Here is a 17,197-nt window from a genome sequence, read left to right as displayed (position 1 = left end):
ACGCTGGGAGTGAGGGAGTCGGTCTCCACGGTCTCCCGAGACATTGCTCCAGCCGGAGGGCGAAGTATATATTTGTGTATATATATATATATATTGTTATATATGTGTGTGTGTCTGTGTGTGTGTGTGTGTGTGTGTGTGTGTGTGTGTGTGTGTGTGTAGATGTGAGTCTTGATGAACGTGCCGTGCCGTGCCGTGCCCAGCTGACCGAGGCCTCTGTCGTGTTGTTTATTGTTGCAGCTGGTGGAGCCCCTCACCCCCAGCGGCACGGCACCCAACCAGGCCCAGCTGCGCATCCTGAAGGAGACGGAGCTGAAGAGAGTGAAGGTGCTCGGCTCGGGGGCATTTGGCACCGTCTACAAGGTGAGAGAAGAACCAGGAGTGACACACTGACACACTGGGGCATAAACACACTGACACACATAAACACACTGACACACTGGGCCATAAACACACTGACATATTGACACACATAAACACACTGACACACTGGGGTATAAACACACTGATAAACTGGAGCATTAACACACTGACTCACAGGGGCATTAACACACTGACTCACATAAACACACTGACTCAAGGTGGCATTAACACACTGACACACTGGGGTATAAACACACTGACACACTGGGGTATAAACACACTGACAAACTGGGGCATTAACACACTGACTCAAGGTGGCATTAACACACTGACTCAAGGTGGCATTAACACACTGACACACTGGGGTATAAACACACTGACACACTGGGCCATAAACACACTGACGTATTGACACACATAAACACACTGGGGCATTAACACACTGACTCACAGGGGCATTAACACACTGACTCAAGGTGGCATTAACACACTGACACACTGGGGTATAAACACACTGACACACTGGGTTATAAACACACTGACAAACTGGGGCATTAACACACTGACTCACAGGGGCATTAACACACTGACTCAAGGTGGCATTAACACACTGACACACTGGGCCATAAACACACTGACACACTGTGCCCGGATGCTGACCTGGGCCTGGACTCTTTCAGCTCCACAGGGATGGGTGGGAGCCACTGTAGGTCTGACACGGAGGTGGGGGGGCGGATTATATATCTAAATGTAATTAGAGGGGAAGCATGACGGCCCTGAGACACAGAGACGGGGGCTGCTGTCTTATCGAGGGCCGAGGCTCATCTGTGAGGAGCCGCACTTGAATTAATGCCGTGTATTACAGGCGTGTGAGCCTGCATTATTCATCCCTCGCCTCGCGCAGCGGAGGGGTGCAGGCGTGTGCATGTGCGAGGGCACGCCAGGCGGTAATTACACAGGTGCCTCTTCATTCCCAGGGCATCTGGGTCCCCGAAGGGGAGACGGTCAAGATCCCAGTGGCCATCAAGATCCTGAACGAGGCCACCGGGCCCAAGGCCAACGTGGAGTTCATGGATGTGAGTCTGCGGGGGTGTCCGGTGGGGGGGTGCTGTTTGAGTCCTGCCAGCTGTTGTGTAGAAAGCAAATCCAAGAAGTCTAGATTCCCTGCAGGTTTCAACCCTTTAGTGTCTTTGTGTTTGGGAGCGTCGCACAAACCTGAGTCTATGCACTCATTAATTTAATGCTAAAGTTATTCATCTTGTACGGAAAATTCACATTTTTAATGTTTATGAATTGTATTCTCAATAAATTACGAATATACAGACGGGTGACAAATTAAAGGAAAACCCACACAAAGTGTCTCAGTGAGGTGTTGGGCACCACGAGCCCCAGAACAGCTTCAATGCTCTTGGCACAGATTGTACGAGTCTCTGACTCTACTGGAGGGATGGACACCATTCTTCCAAAAGATATTCCCTCATTTGGGGTTTTGATGATGGTGGTGGAGAGCGCTGTGTAACACGTCGGTCCACAATCTCCCATAGGTGTTCAACTGGGTTGAGATCTGGTGACTGTGAAGGCCATAGCATATGATTCTCATCATTTTCATCCTCATCACACCATTCAGTGACCCTCATGTCCTGTGGATGGGCATTGTCATCCTGGAAGAGACACTCCCATCAGGAGAGAAATGTGTCACCACAGGATAAAGGTGATCACTCAGAATCACTCTGTCATGATTTCCAGTGACCCTTCCCTCTAAGGGGACAAGTGGACCCAAACCATGCCAGGAAAATGCCCCCCACAGCACAACAGAGCCTCCGGACCCCCTCACTGTAGGGTCCAGCAGTCAGGCCTGTCCCGTTCTCTTGGTGTCCCACACATGCCCTCGCCCACTTGTCCAGAACACAAGCCAGTTAAAGCGTCTGTGTGACTGAAGCTCCGGCCATTCGTGCCCCAATAATGACCCTCTTTCACAGTCACTTAGATCCTTTCCTCTTGCCATCTTGATCCAAAATCGAGGTCAGCTGGGCTGCTCAGCATTTGTATACATGCACAGAGCAGGATAGGATGTTAATTGCTTAATTGTATCATGCAGTGCACCTGTTTGGAGGCGTCTGCATTCGTTATGTTCCTGCACTCATTTATTCAGGTTTTCCTTTCATTTGTCACCCGTCTGTATGAGGACCTGTATGAGTTTTTCATATGGAATGTTATTAAACAACCGATCTGGGGGCTCAGCTGTTGATGAGTCATTGAGTCAAACTGTAATCAAGCACTGACCGGGCCGCACAGCGCAGACACCACAGAAGAGCCGCCCGCCGCGGTGACGCTGGTAATCAGTACCATCGCAGCCGCCGTCTGAGCGATTCTGGTGTCTGTTTGTTTGTTCTGTTTGGCTCCATGTCGATCGTCAGGGCTGTTCAATCATATCATATCAGTTCCAGCATCACACGAGCAAAGACACATTCAGAGAACGATTCCTCTGCGCTCTTCAGCTGAGGCCAGGGACTGTCTGTGAATATATAATATATAAAGAGAGAGAGAGAGGGAGAGACCATGTAACCAGGCTGTGTTTGACGTCACCAGCAGGCTGCAGACACTCCTACTCCAGGCCTGTTGTGAAAGAGGGATTGTGGGGAGGCGCCGCTCTTCGGCGGGGGTCTGTGCTGCGTGTGGCCCCGAGGCCCCGGAGTGACGCTCTGTCTCCCCCCCAGGAGGCTCTGATCATGGCCAGCATGGAGCACCCCCACCTGGTCCGGCTGCTAGGCGTGTGTCTCAGCCCCACCATCCAGCTGGTGACGCAGCTGATGCCCCACGGCTGCCTGCTGGACTACGTGCACGAGCACAAGGACAACATCGGCTCCCAGCTGCTGCTCAACTGGTGTGTCCAGATCGCCAAGGTAGGACTGAGCGGCGTGTGGCACTTAGGATTCACATCATGGCCAGATGACACACCTCTGTATTCATTCGTGCACGTTTTCTTTTATAAATTGCTTGCACGGAGTCCAAGAATGACTGCGCCGTCACCCGTGATCCCGGGTATTTCAAGCTTTCAATCCCGGGATTTCGGGACTAGAAAATTGTCCGGGATCCCGGGATTGGTTTCCCTAGTCCCCAGCCTCAGGGCTCGTTCACACTAGTTCGATTGGCAAACGAACCGTACCGAACTGAGACAACGAGAGAGCTGGACTCGGTCCGTTTGGCAAAAGAACTGAGTTCGGTTCGCTTGAAAAACTTGAGTGTGAGGCTGGAGGCTCTCGGTTCTTTTGCAGTCAGGAAACAAACTCCACGTTTCACCCAACAGTGTAGTTTTGACTGTCTAGCACCAGTTCAGATAATGTGCGCATGTATCTGTGTCTGTTCAGTGACAGTGGTAACTTCAGTACTCTTAACACAATTGCATGTTCATCCAGGTGCTAAATGCCATTTAGAAATGGAATGAAGTAGAGTAAAGTTAAAACAGAGTGTACAGTTGTTTGCACGGCTGTATGCAGTTACTGTATTACTGTCGTATGTATTTGTTACTGTACGCGTCATGCTGCCATTTGCTATATGCACTGATCACGTACAGTGCTTTATCAGTACAAAGCGACCCGAGCTCCCCGATCGCTGCAATATGAGCACAAGCGATCCGAGTCCTGAGAGAACACGGAAACGAACCCGAATTCATTTCCAGATGAGCACGTGTGTGCACGAGACAGCTGTGAACCGCTGCACACTGATGTGTTGTTTCAAAGTAACCGAACCCAGATCAGTGTGGCCCTCGCGGCAGCGTCTCCCGAGGAGGGCCACTGTAGCATTCAGCGCCTGAACGCCTCCTCGTCTGTAACTGGAGTCGTTTTCTTGAATGTGTGATTTTCTAATGTTAGTGCACAGCCCCCCCGTGCCGCTGTTATTTTCCGTGTCAACATCATAGATGAGAAACGTTGACTGCGAACGGCTTCACATTTAAGGTAATTTTTCTTCCCCATTATGAAGAACGCAGGAAGGACAGTGAAATGTTATAAATTATAGAGAGAGCCGCTGTCCTTTGCGCCTGAAGAACTCTCGGTGCTGAAGTGCTTTATTTAAAAAATAAGTCGTGTCTGTAGATGTTTTGTCTGCCCGATCACATGATGCTCACGTGGTTTTACACATGACATGAAAAACACTTGTTCATGATTTAATCCATCAGTATGTGGCTGATCAAGTGATACGTTGGGCTGCAGGGGTGACAGCGCTCACCCCGGGGCGATTACAGACGTGTCCGCGGTTCGCAGCGCAGGCATGTGAAGGTGCCAGGCCACTGGCTGTTGAGAAACGTTTAAAATATCAGACCGGTAAACCTCCAGTCCTGAACCGTCAAGGGGAACAGGAAGACGAGCGCGGCAATGTCCACGGGCCGCGTCTCCTGACCACGCAGATTAGCAGGGCGAGCGTCTATGGGAGATAAGGACGACTTCACAGTTATTAGCTCTGTCGCCTTCAGGGGGGAGGCTCTAATGAACTCCCCGGCCAGAGAAGAGAGCGAGGGAGAGAGAGAGACTGACGCAAGAGCTGAGTTCATGAGGAAGCAAAACTGAGCTGATATTCATCTGCCCTGAGTGAGCTCTTGGACACCAGCAGTGCTGACGCCTCGGTCTCCCTGTGTGTGAGTGTGTGTCACTGTGCGTGTGCGTGAGTGCGTTACTGTGTGTGTGTGTGTTACTGTATGTACAGTGTCCATCTCCCGGTGTGTGTGTGTGATTGTGTGAGATTGTGAGTCTGTGTGTGTTTGTGCGTTACTGTATGTGTGTGTGTGTGTTACTGTGTGTACAGTGTCTGTCTCCCGGTGAGTGAGTGTGTGTGTGAGTGTGTGTACAGTGTCCGTCTCACGGTGTGCGTGTGATCGGATTGGGATGCTGATAGTGTGTTGTCCGCTCACCTCCTCCTCGTCCTGTAGTTGTGACCGTGGTTAACTGGTGCGCTGCTCGGTTTGCAGACGGGGCCCCGGTGCCAGGTCCGGTCACTGGAAATGGATTTGCTCCTCCTCTGAGGTGGACGGCGGCTCTTCATCACGGGGGCGGGCGGGCATTGCTGTAATAGGAGCAATTAATCAGCAGTCTCTGCGTCGGGGCCCACACGGCGCCCCGGTGGTGCTGTCTGTTGTGTTGCCTGTACCCAACGAGACGTGAGGCACAGCGCATCAGAGACGTCAGCGGGGTTCAGGGTCACAGTGGCAACACAGGAGCCGGGTTACTCTTCCTGTCAGTGCCATCAGATCAGGACTGGACGCGTAACACGTTCAGCTCCTCGTTGTGACCCTGAGCCTCATCGGTGCGTCTGCTGTTCCTCCTCCTCGGGATGTGAGGGAGGAGAGTTGATTCGTATCGTGTTAATTGTGTGTGAAGGTGTGTGCGTCTTCGATGAGGAATACTCAGCGCTCGCGTGCGGGAAACTGAACCTTGGCCAATGTCAGCCCTGCCCGGCGATCTCCACAATCAGCCTCTCTGTGCTGAGTGGCAGGGCTATCTTGTTCCAAATTAGCAATGTGTCTGATGAGCCTATGTTTAGGAATATCCTGCTCATTTGCAATTAATTAATTAATAGATTATTAATGGATTCATTAGCATTCGGATTAATTTTAACGAACAGATTAGTCAATTAATTATAAAGACGTGCTGGCTGGGAATGCTAAGTGCTCCGGATGGCAGGGCTCTTCTGTGTCGCCGGCACTTCCATACAATTCCTCGTAAGGTTCTGTCCCGCCGGGCTTCCTCCCGGGGGTCGGGTCCCGCGGAAGACGCAGTGAACGACCTCGGCTTGTCTTTGACGGTCCTGATATCCGTGGTTTTCTACACGTCTGCAGCGCGGCAGCCGTGCGTGAGACCCCAGGACAGGCATGTAAAACCACACGGCTCGTACCTGAACATGGCAAAGACACGGGCCCCGTCGATATCCTTATCCAGCGTGGGGGGGACGCTATCTATATTGGGGGACGCGTCCACTACATGTTTGGAGCCGGTCACACGTTATTGGGGGGGGGGACAATTTCACGTACTCTCAATATTGGAAGGGATGCCTGACACATGGGAGGGATTGGGGGGCTCGGACACATTTACCTCCGTGGCTCGGGCGCTGGCTGGTGCGCTTCAACTGCAGCGCTGGGCCCGGTGGCACAGAACAGGACCGGCATGTGTCCACAGAGCGTAGGGGGGGTGCTGAGAGGAACATACCACCACGGCTGGCCCGGTTCTCAGTGTTTCACCGCTCGTTCTGCCGTGTCGCCGGACCCAACGTCCTTCTGTACGAGCTCCGACTGCAGCACATGTGCAGTCGACGGGATCCACGCCAGGCCTCTGAGACGGACTCGGTTATATCCAGCGCTCCGACCCTGAAGGCCGGTCATGCTGCAGTGTCCGCCCCCCCATTCCTCTGTTTGGAGTGAGAGGTTGTTGTAATCGCACGGAAGCTGGAGATGGAAGTATTCCAACCTGGCTAATAACCAACCTTTTTTCCCTTTTCTACCTTTTCACATTTTTATGTGGCTCCAAAGACAATATCCCGTAATAGATATCTAATCTGGAAAGGCTTAATGTACCTTCCGGGTCATTTCCTTGTGCAAATCAGTTTCCACCGCTGAGCAAACACACATCTCCCGCAGTCATTAGTGGGAGCTCCAGGTCTCCTCTCCCTGTTCCCTGCGCAGCATCCAAATGAGGGGATCGTCGCCGACGGGGGGGGTTATGACACATTTTTGTCAGCTCAACCTCCTCCGAAGTTTCCAAAAGTGCGCCCAAAAAAGACCCAGAGTATTCTAGAATGAAGATGCACCAGAGAGGAGGCACAGATGGGGATCTTTACGGCCACAGTTGGATGTTTTGAACATTTAACGGCTGATCAACTGGGGTTTGTTCTCCTCAGGGAAACACAATTTAATTCTCGGGTTTCTCAACTTCCTTTCAACAGATGTACGTCGGCAGACATGAATCTCACTCAGCCGAGCGCGTGCTTTCTGGGCTGCTCTCGGCGTTCGAGGCAGACGGCAGTAGCCCGTAGATCGGTCGCTTCCGCAGAGAGCTTCGTCTCCGAGTGAAACCCTCAGAGTCGCGTCTGCAGAATGACAGCGTGGAGGCTTAGAGAGAAATAAGCCCAGACAATCTCCAGTCACCCGACGGGTTCACCCACAGCGATGGATGCCGGTGATTTTTACATTTCACCGCCTTCCGGGATTGTGGATTTGATTGCATCGGTCAGCTCAGGATCGGGCATTAATGATGTTAAAGTCTTGTCCACTCAGCACAAAGTGCACAGTGCTTATTTCTCCAGTAGTGCAGTCAGCCAATTGTAACCGGTTTCTTCTGCTTTTCTTCTGTAGAAAGTCAGTGTAGTAAAGTGTGGAGTAGAAGCTTGTTGAGTCAGTGTATTTTGCATGTATGTAGCAGTGAATCCTAGACAGCGTCTGATACTGAACACAGTGTGGTTGCTAATATAAGAACATAAGACAGTGTACAATCAAGAGGAGCCCATTCGCCCCATCGTGCTCGTTTGGTGTCCATTAATAGCTAAGTGATCAAGGATCCTATCCAGTCTGTTTTTGAATGTTCCCAAATTGTCTCTTCAGCCACATCGCTGGGAGTTTGTTCAGATTGTGACGCCTCTCTGTGTGAAGAAGTGTCTCCTGTTTTCTGTCTTGAATGCCTTGAAGCCCAATTTCCATTTGTGTCCCGGGTGCGTGTGTCCCTGCTGATCTGGAAAAGCTCCTCTGGTTTGGACATTCATCTCAGTAGGTCATCTCAGATTCCTGGGGCTTGTTCAGGATGGAGACCCTCCTCTCCTGCTCCTGAAGACCCACAATCCCCGAGGCAGGAGAGGAGGAGCAGCCCTGCGCTCAGATACAGAGCTCTCTCACAGCGCACTCGTGTCGAAAGAGAGGTTTCTCTTCCGTGTGGCAGCAGTGAGACTGGCGTTCGAGTCCCCGGTCTGTCTGCTATCCATCAGGCGGACAGGTCTAGACTACCCCCTCCACCCTTACACCGGGAAAATCACTACTGGCATTTCATCATCCCGGCCCGGCGACAGGCGGCCCAGAATTAATACCGAGAAGAGGAGCCGCTCCATCTCTCGGCCCGCGCCACGTTGTATGTATAAATAGGTGCAGGAATGGCCCCGGGGCCGTCGCCGCTTATAGATAGGCCACAGGATGGATGAGGAGAGGGAGTCGGGGGGGTAATGTTGACTAATGGCATCAGGCCTGGTGCCACACAGGGCATCTCCCTGACATTTAGAGGGAATAATTCAATCTCTTCCCTTTGAACAACTGTTTGCTCCGGCATCCCTCGGCTTGTTCTCCTGTCCGTCTCCTTCGTTCTCTCACTTTCCGGTGAGATATGGAGGGTGGCGTCTGTGTGATTAGGGTCAGACGCACACATCACGCCACTGCAGCACCTGTCTGTCTCAGCGTCTGGGGCTCTGCTACACACGACTATACCGGTGTGTCCTGTCACTGAGAGAGACGGTGAACACTGTGTTAAACCTTTCCTCAGTTTGTATCATAATTGATTGTAATATTCCTCCACGCGCTTCGCCGTGGCGTCCCTCTGTGTCCCTGCGCTTCGCCGTGGCGTCCCTCTGTCCCTGCGCTGCGCCGTGGCGTCCCTCTGTGTCCCTGCACTGCGCCGTGGCGTCCCTCTGTGTCCCTGCGCTGCGCCATGGCGTCCCTCTGTGTCCCTGCGCTCCGCGTGACATTGCTATGGTGTAACTCCGGCTCCCCTTTATACGGGTCTCCTTAAACACAATCCAGGGGGAATTATTTTACCACACGACCCGCAGAAGCGCAGGGCGATGAATTCCAGAGAGAGAGAGATTTCTGTACCACAATGCAAGTCGGTGCTTGTAGTTTCGGGGGGCAGAGGACCTGTGTTTTCTCTGACTAAGACCCCAGTGTCCGTCTCTCGGGGTCTTCCAGTGTGAGTCACAGGAGTGATTGATTGTGGGGGCAGAGTATATCAGAGCGAATGGCCGGCGCATGTGTGTCGGCCTGTTTTTGTAGAAATTGCATTTATCTGTGTGACTATATGATGTGTGTGTGTTTGTCAATGTCCATGTATGCGTAGGAGTCAGCTGTGTGTCAGGTGTCGCAGACTCTGACTGATATCTGTTTTGTTACTTATTTCTCTTTTTGGTTTTATTGAAATGTTGGGTTTGTTGGTGAACTTACTTATTCAGCCGCCAGATTTCTCTCTTTATTTCCGCTCTCTCTCTCTCTGCCTACTTTTGCCGCTCTGTAATAATGACACACTGTCCCGCTGCGTTCAGGACGACGCAGTCTGCTGCTGCGCGGCGTCACACCTGTTGGTCCAGCAGCGGCAGCCGGCGCTCTGCGGTTCCTGCTCCGGAGAGACGGGCACTCGGTCGAGCCGGTTTCGCTGTTAATAGATTTATTCTGTCGGCCCTGAAGAGACATTTAGAGGCAGATAGCTTGGGAAGGGATACATGTGTAAAGCTTGTGTGTATGCATGTGTGTGTGGGTGCGTGTATATGCGTGCATGCGTGTGTGGGAGTCTAATTCCACAGTAACAGACTCACGCTGAGCAGAGCTGAGCGGATTTTGCCGTGTGGAGTTAATGGAGGAGTGTGTTTGTGAGGAGAGGGAATCGGAGCTCCTGCCGTTTGTGCGGCTGGTGGAAAACGGAGAAACAAACAAATAAACAAGTACACGAATACGAGACGCACGGCAAGAGTCAGCTCCCGCGTCTGCCAGCACCACAGCCTGGAAAATCACACCGGGCATCAGGAGAGCGATGAGAACTGCAGGGTCCTGGAGGTCCCTTTGACATGCAGTCGGTCTGGAATTACTGCAGTGACTGTGTTCTGAAGTAAATATGGGGGGTAATTCAGGATCACATTTGTTCAGCGGGTTAATAGATACCCTGGGATTGCTCTCTTACAAACTAGCTATTCCAGATAGTGCAAACGTTGTTATTAGTAGTAGATTCAGTGTTGTTGATGCTGTTGAACATCGGTACCTGTTTCCCGGTGCCTCTGCGATTGATATCGGTGTCCTGGTGTCTGACGGGGCGTTGTGCTGTCTCCAGCTCTTTCCAGTTTTCTCTCTTCGTTTGGCCGCGAACCCTCAAAGATCCCATTATCCCGGTTCAGAGGCAGCCGTCGTTCCCGCTGTCATCTCTCGTTATCAAAGCACGGCGGTGAGAGAGCAGGCGTGGAATTGACGTGTCAGGTGTCACGGCGGAGGGACAGCGCAGTCATTATTCACAGGGAGTTCGCCACTTAACGAAGTGCCAGAGGACTGTCATCGGCTTTTGTTTTGAGCTCGCAGAAAACGCTTAAAAAAACATAGAGCCTACTGGTAAAACGGCAGCAGGAGTGGTCAGTGATGCAGTTAAATCAAACTGTTTGAACGATTGTCTGTATGTGTGTGAGTGTGCGTGCGTTTGTGTATCTCGCTGTGTTCACGGCTGGGAGAAGAAACACTGACTGTGGAGGCCAGTAGGACTAGCTTTAATGTGGCAGATTTCATAGTTTATTATTTTAATCAGATGCAGCTCTGATGGATGGTTTCTCATGGAGAGCTACAGAACGTACACGATGCGACACTTGAAGGGTCAGACGCAGCCGTAGTTGTCGCTCAGTCAGTGAGACGCACACAACAGCGCCGTGTGGTTTAAACCGTGTGCTTTGATGGCACTGAAATTAAATATTGTACGCACTAGGTCTGTCCCTCCATCTTTCCCCTCGACTATCTGTAGATGTATGGTTTGTACGTTAGAAGGTGCCGTGTTGGACGGTTGCCCTGATCCGCAGTCCCCAGAGACGCCCGGCCCTGGTCCCCGGCCCTGGAACCGGAGCCCGCCGTGCCGTGAGCCAGGGGTCCGGTGGCCCTCGGGGTGTGCGAGGCAGAGGCTCAGGCTGGGGGCCGTGTGGCAGCCGTCCGCTCCCTCTAATCCCCCCCGAGCCCCGCGGGGAGGAGGCCGTATCGTCCCTCTGACCAGCCTCCTCGAATTACAGTCATCCCACGTGGCCCCCAGCCTGACAGTGGCCGATATTAATAACCGGGCCGGGGAGGCCATCTAATCTGCAATAATACCTACAAGCACAGATTCCCCCCCCCACGTCTGTGTTTCTTTTTCTTTCTTTAATTACATCGCGGCAGCAAAAGATTAATGCTTAATAAGAAGTCTTTTTTTTTTTTTTTTTTTTTTAAGTCGCAGGGGATTAATATTTTGAAATGGGTTTAAAATCAAAGATTAAATCAACTGACCCACTTTAGAATCGCCTTTCTTTCTCTGTTTCCTCCTCCTTCCTTCCTTTCATCCATCTATCCCTCACAAGTCCGTTGACACATTATATTGAACTTCCCTGCAGCCGCACATGAATCGGGACAGTAAATATCCAGCCGCTCCTTCGGTCTTCGGTCCAAACAGGCTTCACACAGTTAACGCCACAGTCCTTAAACCTCAGGATGGAAAAAAGATCTGCAATCTATTAACCGATTTGTAACACATCAGGTAATAGGTTATTATGCCAATTTACAATGAAGTGGAGATGTCAACATCGGAGTTTTAATTCATTTTCAATTATCGCAGGTGTCAAAAGCAACTGACTGGGAGACAGAACTTAATGGCATTGACCCGCGATGACCTCCGGAGACAGGCAGCGCCGCCCGTGTGACTGTGATGGGTGTGGGGTGGGGGGGCGGTGGGCAGACCAGCGTTCTTCGGAAAACGTGTGCCGTTCCCCACGGACTGACAGAACTTCATGACAATGATGATAAACTGAATTAATAATCATAATTGACAAACCGCAGCGTGGATGCCAGTCTTGGGAGGCCAGCGCAGGACCGGAGCCCGATGGAGGAGCCCTGCGCCCGTCTGATGTGTGCTCCTCGGGGGCTGTGGAGGCCGGGGGGACCACCTCCTTCGTATGAGCTCAGAGAGGTCGGGGTTCAGGGTGAGGCGAACCTCGGGCCTGCGTGTGTCGTTGGGGAGACACTGCGGCAGAGCTTTTACAGTGTTCCTGATGGGGACTTTGGCCAGTCACAGCCCTGCATCCACAGGCACTCCACACTCCAACTACTGGGAGGGCAGATGGGCAGACGGGTAGACCTAGTCTGTGGGTGGGGGTCGTCTCTGTGTTCCCTGGTCACTACTGGATGCCACCAGCAGGGGACAGTAGTGAGGCAAGTAGGACGTCCGGTCAGTAGAGTTCACCATGGCCCTGACCTCTGGAGATGGAGAGAGAGAGAGAGAGAGAGAGAGAGAGAGAGCTGTGCTGTCTCATTAAAAATGTACATCCTAATTTTCCCTGAATATATAATGTAAGATATACTGTGGTATTTGGGGCAGGTGGCCTGTGAAGGGGTGGGTCTGCACAGGGTAGGGTTGGAACCGTATCCGTTCCTGTGTTATTTCTGCTCTCCGTTATTCTCTTTAAAGCACCCCCCCCACACACACACACACATACGCACAAACACACCTCCTCTAGAGCTTTGCAATTGCAAGCAAACAGTTTTAAGCAATCACTTTGTCAGCAGTGTCACCACAACAGAGCCGGCGTCTCGCGGCGCTTTCCTCTTTTCCTCCTGTTTTTAACAGAGCATTGACGAGATTAAAACTCTCTCTTTAACGGTCTTCAGACATCAGTCTCTCTCATAAATATAACATTGATATGTGTATTGCATTCCCCTCGAAGCAAAATCCTGATGGAGGGGCCAGACTGTCTCGCTGGCTGTTCCAGCTCCAGCGCAGTGGATTGACGCGTTGTGTTGTGTGTGATCGTGAGAGAGGTTAGAAACGGGCTGTTGTTCTTGAAACGTGTTCAGGAGACCCCCTCGGCTTCGTCTGTCTGATGAGCAGCTGCAGATCAGACTTGTGTATAAGGTCCTCTCCTCACCCCCCACACCGTATCGGCAGCATTGTCTCCATTCAGAAAACACCCAAACATCTACTAACGTCAGAGCGTGTGCGTTTACGTGTGCGTGTGCGGCCAGAAAATGAACGCCGTGTAGCTGTCCTCCCCGGAGTCCCTGCCCCCTCTTAATTCTCTACCTCTATTGAAGTGTCGTATCACCAGCAGAGAGAGAGGGACTCGGAATTAAACCGTCACACCGGGCTGTGGGCGTGATCGAGCCGCCATCGATTGCCGAGCCCCCCCGTCTCCCGACGATGCGCAGCTCAGAGCGCCACCGTGTCCGTCGGGGGCGAGAGCGGCAGAGACGATCTTTCCGCGTGAAGCTGGCTGCTCCGAAGCCGCCTCAGCGAGGGCGGTGTTGACATCCTCTCACGGAAATTATAATGCGCCACATTTTGATGCCGGGCTTTCGTACACGACCTGAATTTCACCCACTGCTTCCACAGGCGACTGATGACCAGAGCGAGAGCAAACTCACACTCTAATAATTACACAACCTTTGCAAATAAACCCAAAAGAATGGAGATAAATATACTGTCATGTTTTTATTTTGTGACGTATGACAGCTCTTCTCTGTGTTTCAGATCCTAATCTGTGTCTTACTTATATTCGATTTTTCTGGTTATACTTCTGATAACTTGTCTTCGTTATTAATTCTTAACAACCCGCAGTAAACACGGTAGGAACTCTCGTGTGTTTTGAGTGTTTGAGCTCACATTTAATACATTTTATTCCTTCCAGCTCAGTCATTTACCAATGCAGGGCAGTAGAACACTGTAAGGAATTATATGACATGGCTGTTATCCCTCGGCCGTCTTTACTTACCCCCTAGTGCACTGGTCTTAAGTAGCGTCCCTCAGATAGTGATGTCATAAGAGGGAGTTTTCAAATCAGACGCACTGGGAGTGTGTTCACAAATTAAACGTGTCAAGGCCCTGGTATAGTGACGCTATAGCGTAAAACTTTCCAATCTCTGTCTGCAGCACCCTGCTTTTTTTTTTTTCCCATCCGTCCCCCCAGCCCCGCAGGCCGCACAGCTGTGCCGCTTAAACGCCAGCCCGGTCCCGTCTCGACTGCTGTCAGCCACGCGCCTCAGAATTACCGCGGCCTTCTGCGGAGGGAGAGCGCTGTAAGAAAATCGGGTAATGTGTTAGATGAAGTGTAATCCGCAATCCCCAGGCCTTCCTGTTTTCGATGCTAAAGACCTGGCTGTGCTTCCCGCTTACATCACAGGCAGCACGAGGACGGGGGGGCGGCCGTCGATCCGAGGATGTCAGGGTGAAGTGGGAGACATCTGTGGGGAGAGCGGCGCACACGCTCTGACGGGGGCTCGCCGGCCTCCACCTGGACCCGGGCATTTGCATTTTAATGAGCAAGCGGGCTGCAGAGACGCAAGTGCTTTCAAATCAAAATAAAGAAATAAGTAAAGCGCTGAACAACAGAACAATTCAGATTGATGACTGGGAGTCTCGAGTGTCCGCCGGGAGCGCTGGGATAACAGGGGGAGCGGTGTGGCCTTGTGAGCCGGGGAAGGATAGCGGAAGGCAGGAGTGGATTGGGGCCGGCACTCGAGAGAGAGAGTCTGTTAGAGGGGGAGACGCGATTCAAGTACAGAAACACACCTGGCCCATAGAGCTGGGCTCTATTGCCTTCTGGATCGACTTGAGAAAGAGTTCCACGATGCAGAACGAATCCCAAAACACAGACCGAGCCCCCCCGAGCTGAATTCCTCCGGGGAGGAGATTGCACTCGTCTGAGATGCGGCCTGTCGGGCCCCAAGATGAAACGCGGGCGGCTGCAGGAGTCGGAGCCGGGCGAGATAAACACGCAACGCTGCGACTCACGAGCGTCTTTACAGAGAGCGGGTAATAAAGTTCCTGCGCTGTTATCTCTGTTTCTATTGCAGTGCGTCTTATCACAACCTCAGCAGAATACTCCCGCAATATTAACACTGCTCTGCATTCCTGCTGAGAATTGTGTGTGTGTGTGTGTGCGCGCGCTGCATCTCTCTGTGGGATTGTGTCTCTCCCCCCTCTCCCTCTCCATCTCTCCCTCTCTCCCCCTCTCTCTCTCCCTCCCTCTCCCTCTCCCTCTCCCTCTCCCTCTCCCTCTCTCTCTGTGTGAACGATTGCGCTTGACTTCAGCTCGTTCCAGACAGTGAATTATTTTTGAGTGAGTTGAGGTGTTTAGGGCTCTGTGTATTTTACATATATGTTATGGGTTGTGTGTGTCTGAGGACTATTTATTGCTGGAATCAAAACCCTGTGGAATATTATTTACTTTACATGCTGAAAGAATGAAGAGGGAAAAAAGGACAGATAGAAAAATAAAGGTTGTTTAAAACTGTAGGACAGAACCTGAAAGACAGCTCACAGTTTTTTTTCTTTATGAGGGTGAGCAGTAAAGTCCCTCATGTACAAACAGTGCCACATGGCTCTGTACAGATATGTTCACAAACACGTTACAGGCGTGGGGGATGGGGTACCATCTCGATTCTGTCCCCAGCCGATGTGTAAGAGTCTCGTATAAGTCCTCAGCTGTGCAGATGGACGGAGATCAGTATGAAACACGCCTGTTGTCCCGTAACTACCCCTGACTCGAGTGCGTTAAGGTTCTCCCTCAGACTCATGGGCACTAAGGGAAGAAGGAGGGGACACTTGAGTTGTTTTAGGGCCACAGGGCCGGGGAGCAGAATACCGGCACTGAAGACAGGAAGCCCTCGAATCCGTTCAGTTAGATACTTGCAGTGCGTATGAGCGGGTGGGTCGGGACGCTGTGAAGCTCTGGGCCGGACACGGCTGGCCGGACTGCGGCGCTGCTTCCACGGCGCCCGAGCATCAGCCTCCTCTCCCCCCCGGCCTCCGCGGCGTCGCTCTCGCCAGCTGTCGCAGCGACACTCGGCTCTGTCTTCGCCCCGAACTGACAGCTGCTGACAGAGAAACAGACAATCAGACACACCGGAGACGCGGGGAAGGAAATCTGATCTGGAGCGGCAGCCGATTAACAAGACGCGGAAACGTTTTGCTTCCCAAGGACTTTCCTGAAGTCGTCAGGGCGAGAACAAGACCAGTGAAGAACGTTTATACCTATTAAAACAGAGGGAGAGAGAGAGGTGCATCACAGTGAGTGTCTTTAATGGAGATTTAATCATCCACACGGTTATTTTACCATTGCTTTTTTAAACACTCAATTTTTATGCTGTTACAGTCCTATATGCTTAATAATAAGATTAATAGTAATAATGTGTATCTGATTCGGAGCCTCTTTCTGACGGGCTGTTTCCCGGATTCAGCCGGGCCACGGTGAGATTAAACGCCTCTGTCAGCCTCTGCTGGTCTAGCTCAGGTGTCGGGCGTGCGACTTCAGGCCTGATCAATTGAGCAATAAATTGCAGAATCAGAGGAGCAATTAGCAGCCGGTCAGAGCCGGGCCGCCTATCAGGGATGGGATCTGGGGCTGCTGTCCTTGATTGGCATTGTTAAAGAGGAACTCTGTAACGAGCTGCTGTCGGTCCCCACGGGCTCATCTCTAATCACCTTTTACTTCATTTTAGCTTTTGCTTTTCCCCCTATCCCTTTACTTCTTCATCCACCTTCCTTCTTCATTGGCCAATGACAGGCGCTGTGCCGTGTCGAGTCCTGCTCTTCATTCACACTGATTATCTGTGTGATCAGCTGTGTAGAGACTATAGTCCCTTGAAAACTGTGCGTGCTCTGCGTGCTGCGTGTGCTGCTTGCTGCGTGTGCTGCGTGCTGCGTGTGCTGTGTCCTCTGCGTGCTCTGTGTGCTCTGCGTGTGCTGTGTGCTCTGTGTGCTGTGTCCTCTGCGTGCTCTGTGTGCTCTGCGTGCTGCATGTGCTGTGTGCTCTGCGTGCTGCATGCTCTGCCTGCTGCATGCTCTGCGTTCACTGTGTTGTCCCTGATGGAAGTTTACCGTAGTAAACC

General features: G+C 51.8%; 1 protein-coding gene across 3 annotated transcripts in view; it reads left to right on the top strand.

Annotated features, from left to right (window-relative positions):
- erbb4b (erb-b2 receptor tyrosine kinase 4b) overlaps positions 1-17,197 on the top strand; it is a 258,461-nt gene that overhangs the window by 206,983 nt on the left and 34,281 nt on the right. For all 3 annotated transcript variants that reach the window (XM_066687236.1, XM_066687238.1, XM_066687237.1), the window contains exons 18-20: positions 241-363; positions 1,341-1,439; positions 3,081-3,266. In XM_066687236.1, coding sequence (XP_066543333.1) covers positions 241-363; positions 1,341-1,439; positions 3,081-3,266 — 408 coding nt within the window. The remainder of the gene's footprint in view (positions 1-240; positions 364-1,340; positions 1,440-3,080; positions 3,267-17,197) is intronic.

This window comes from Amia ocellicauda, chromosome 16 (assembly GCF_036373705.1).
Source record: "Amia ocellicauda isolate fAmiCal2 chromosome 16, fAmiCal2.hap1, whole genome shotgun sequence".
Classification (NCBI taxonomy): Eukaryota; Metazoa; Chordata; class Actinopteri; order Amiiformes; family Amiidae; genus Amia; species Amia ocellicauda.
The sequence above is the reverse complement of the archived record's forward strand: the minus strand, read 5'-3'. Positions and strand labels throughout refer to the sequence as shown.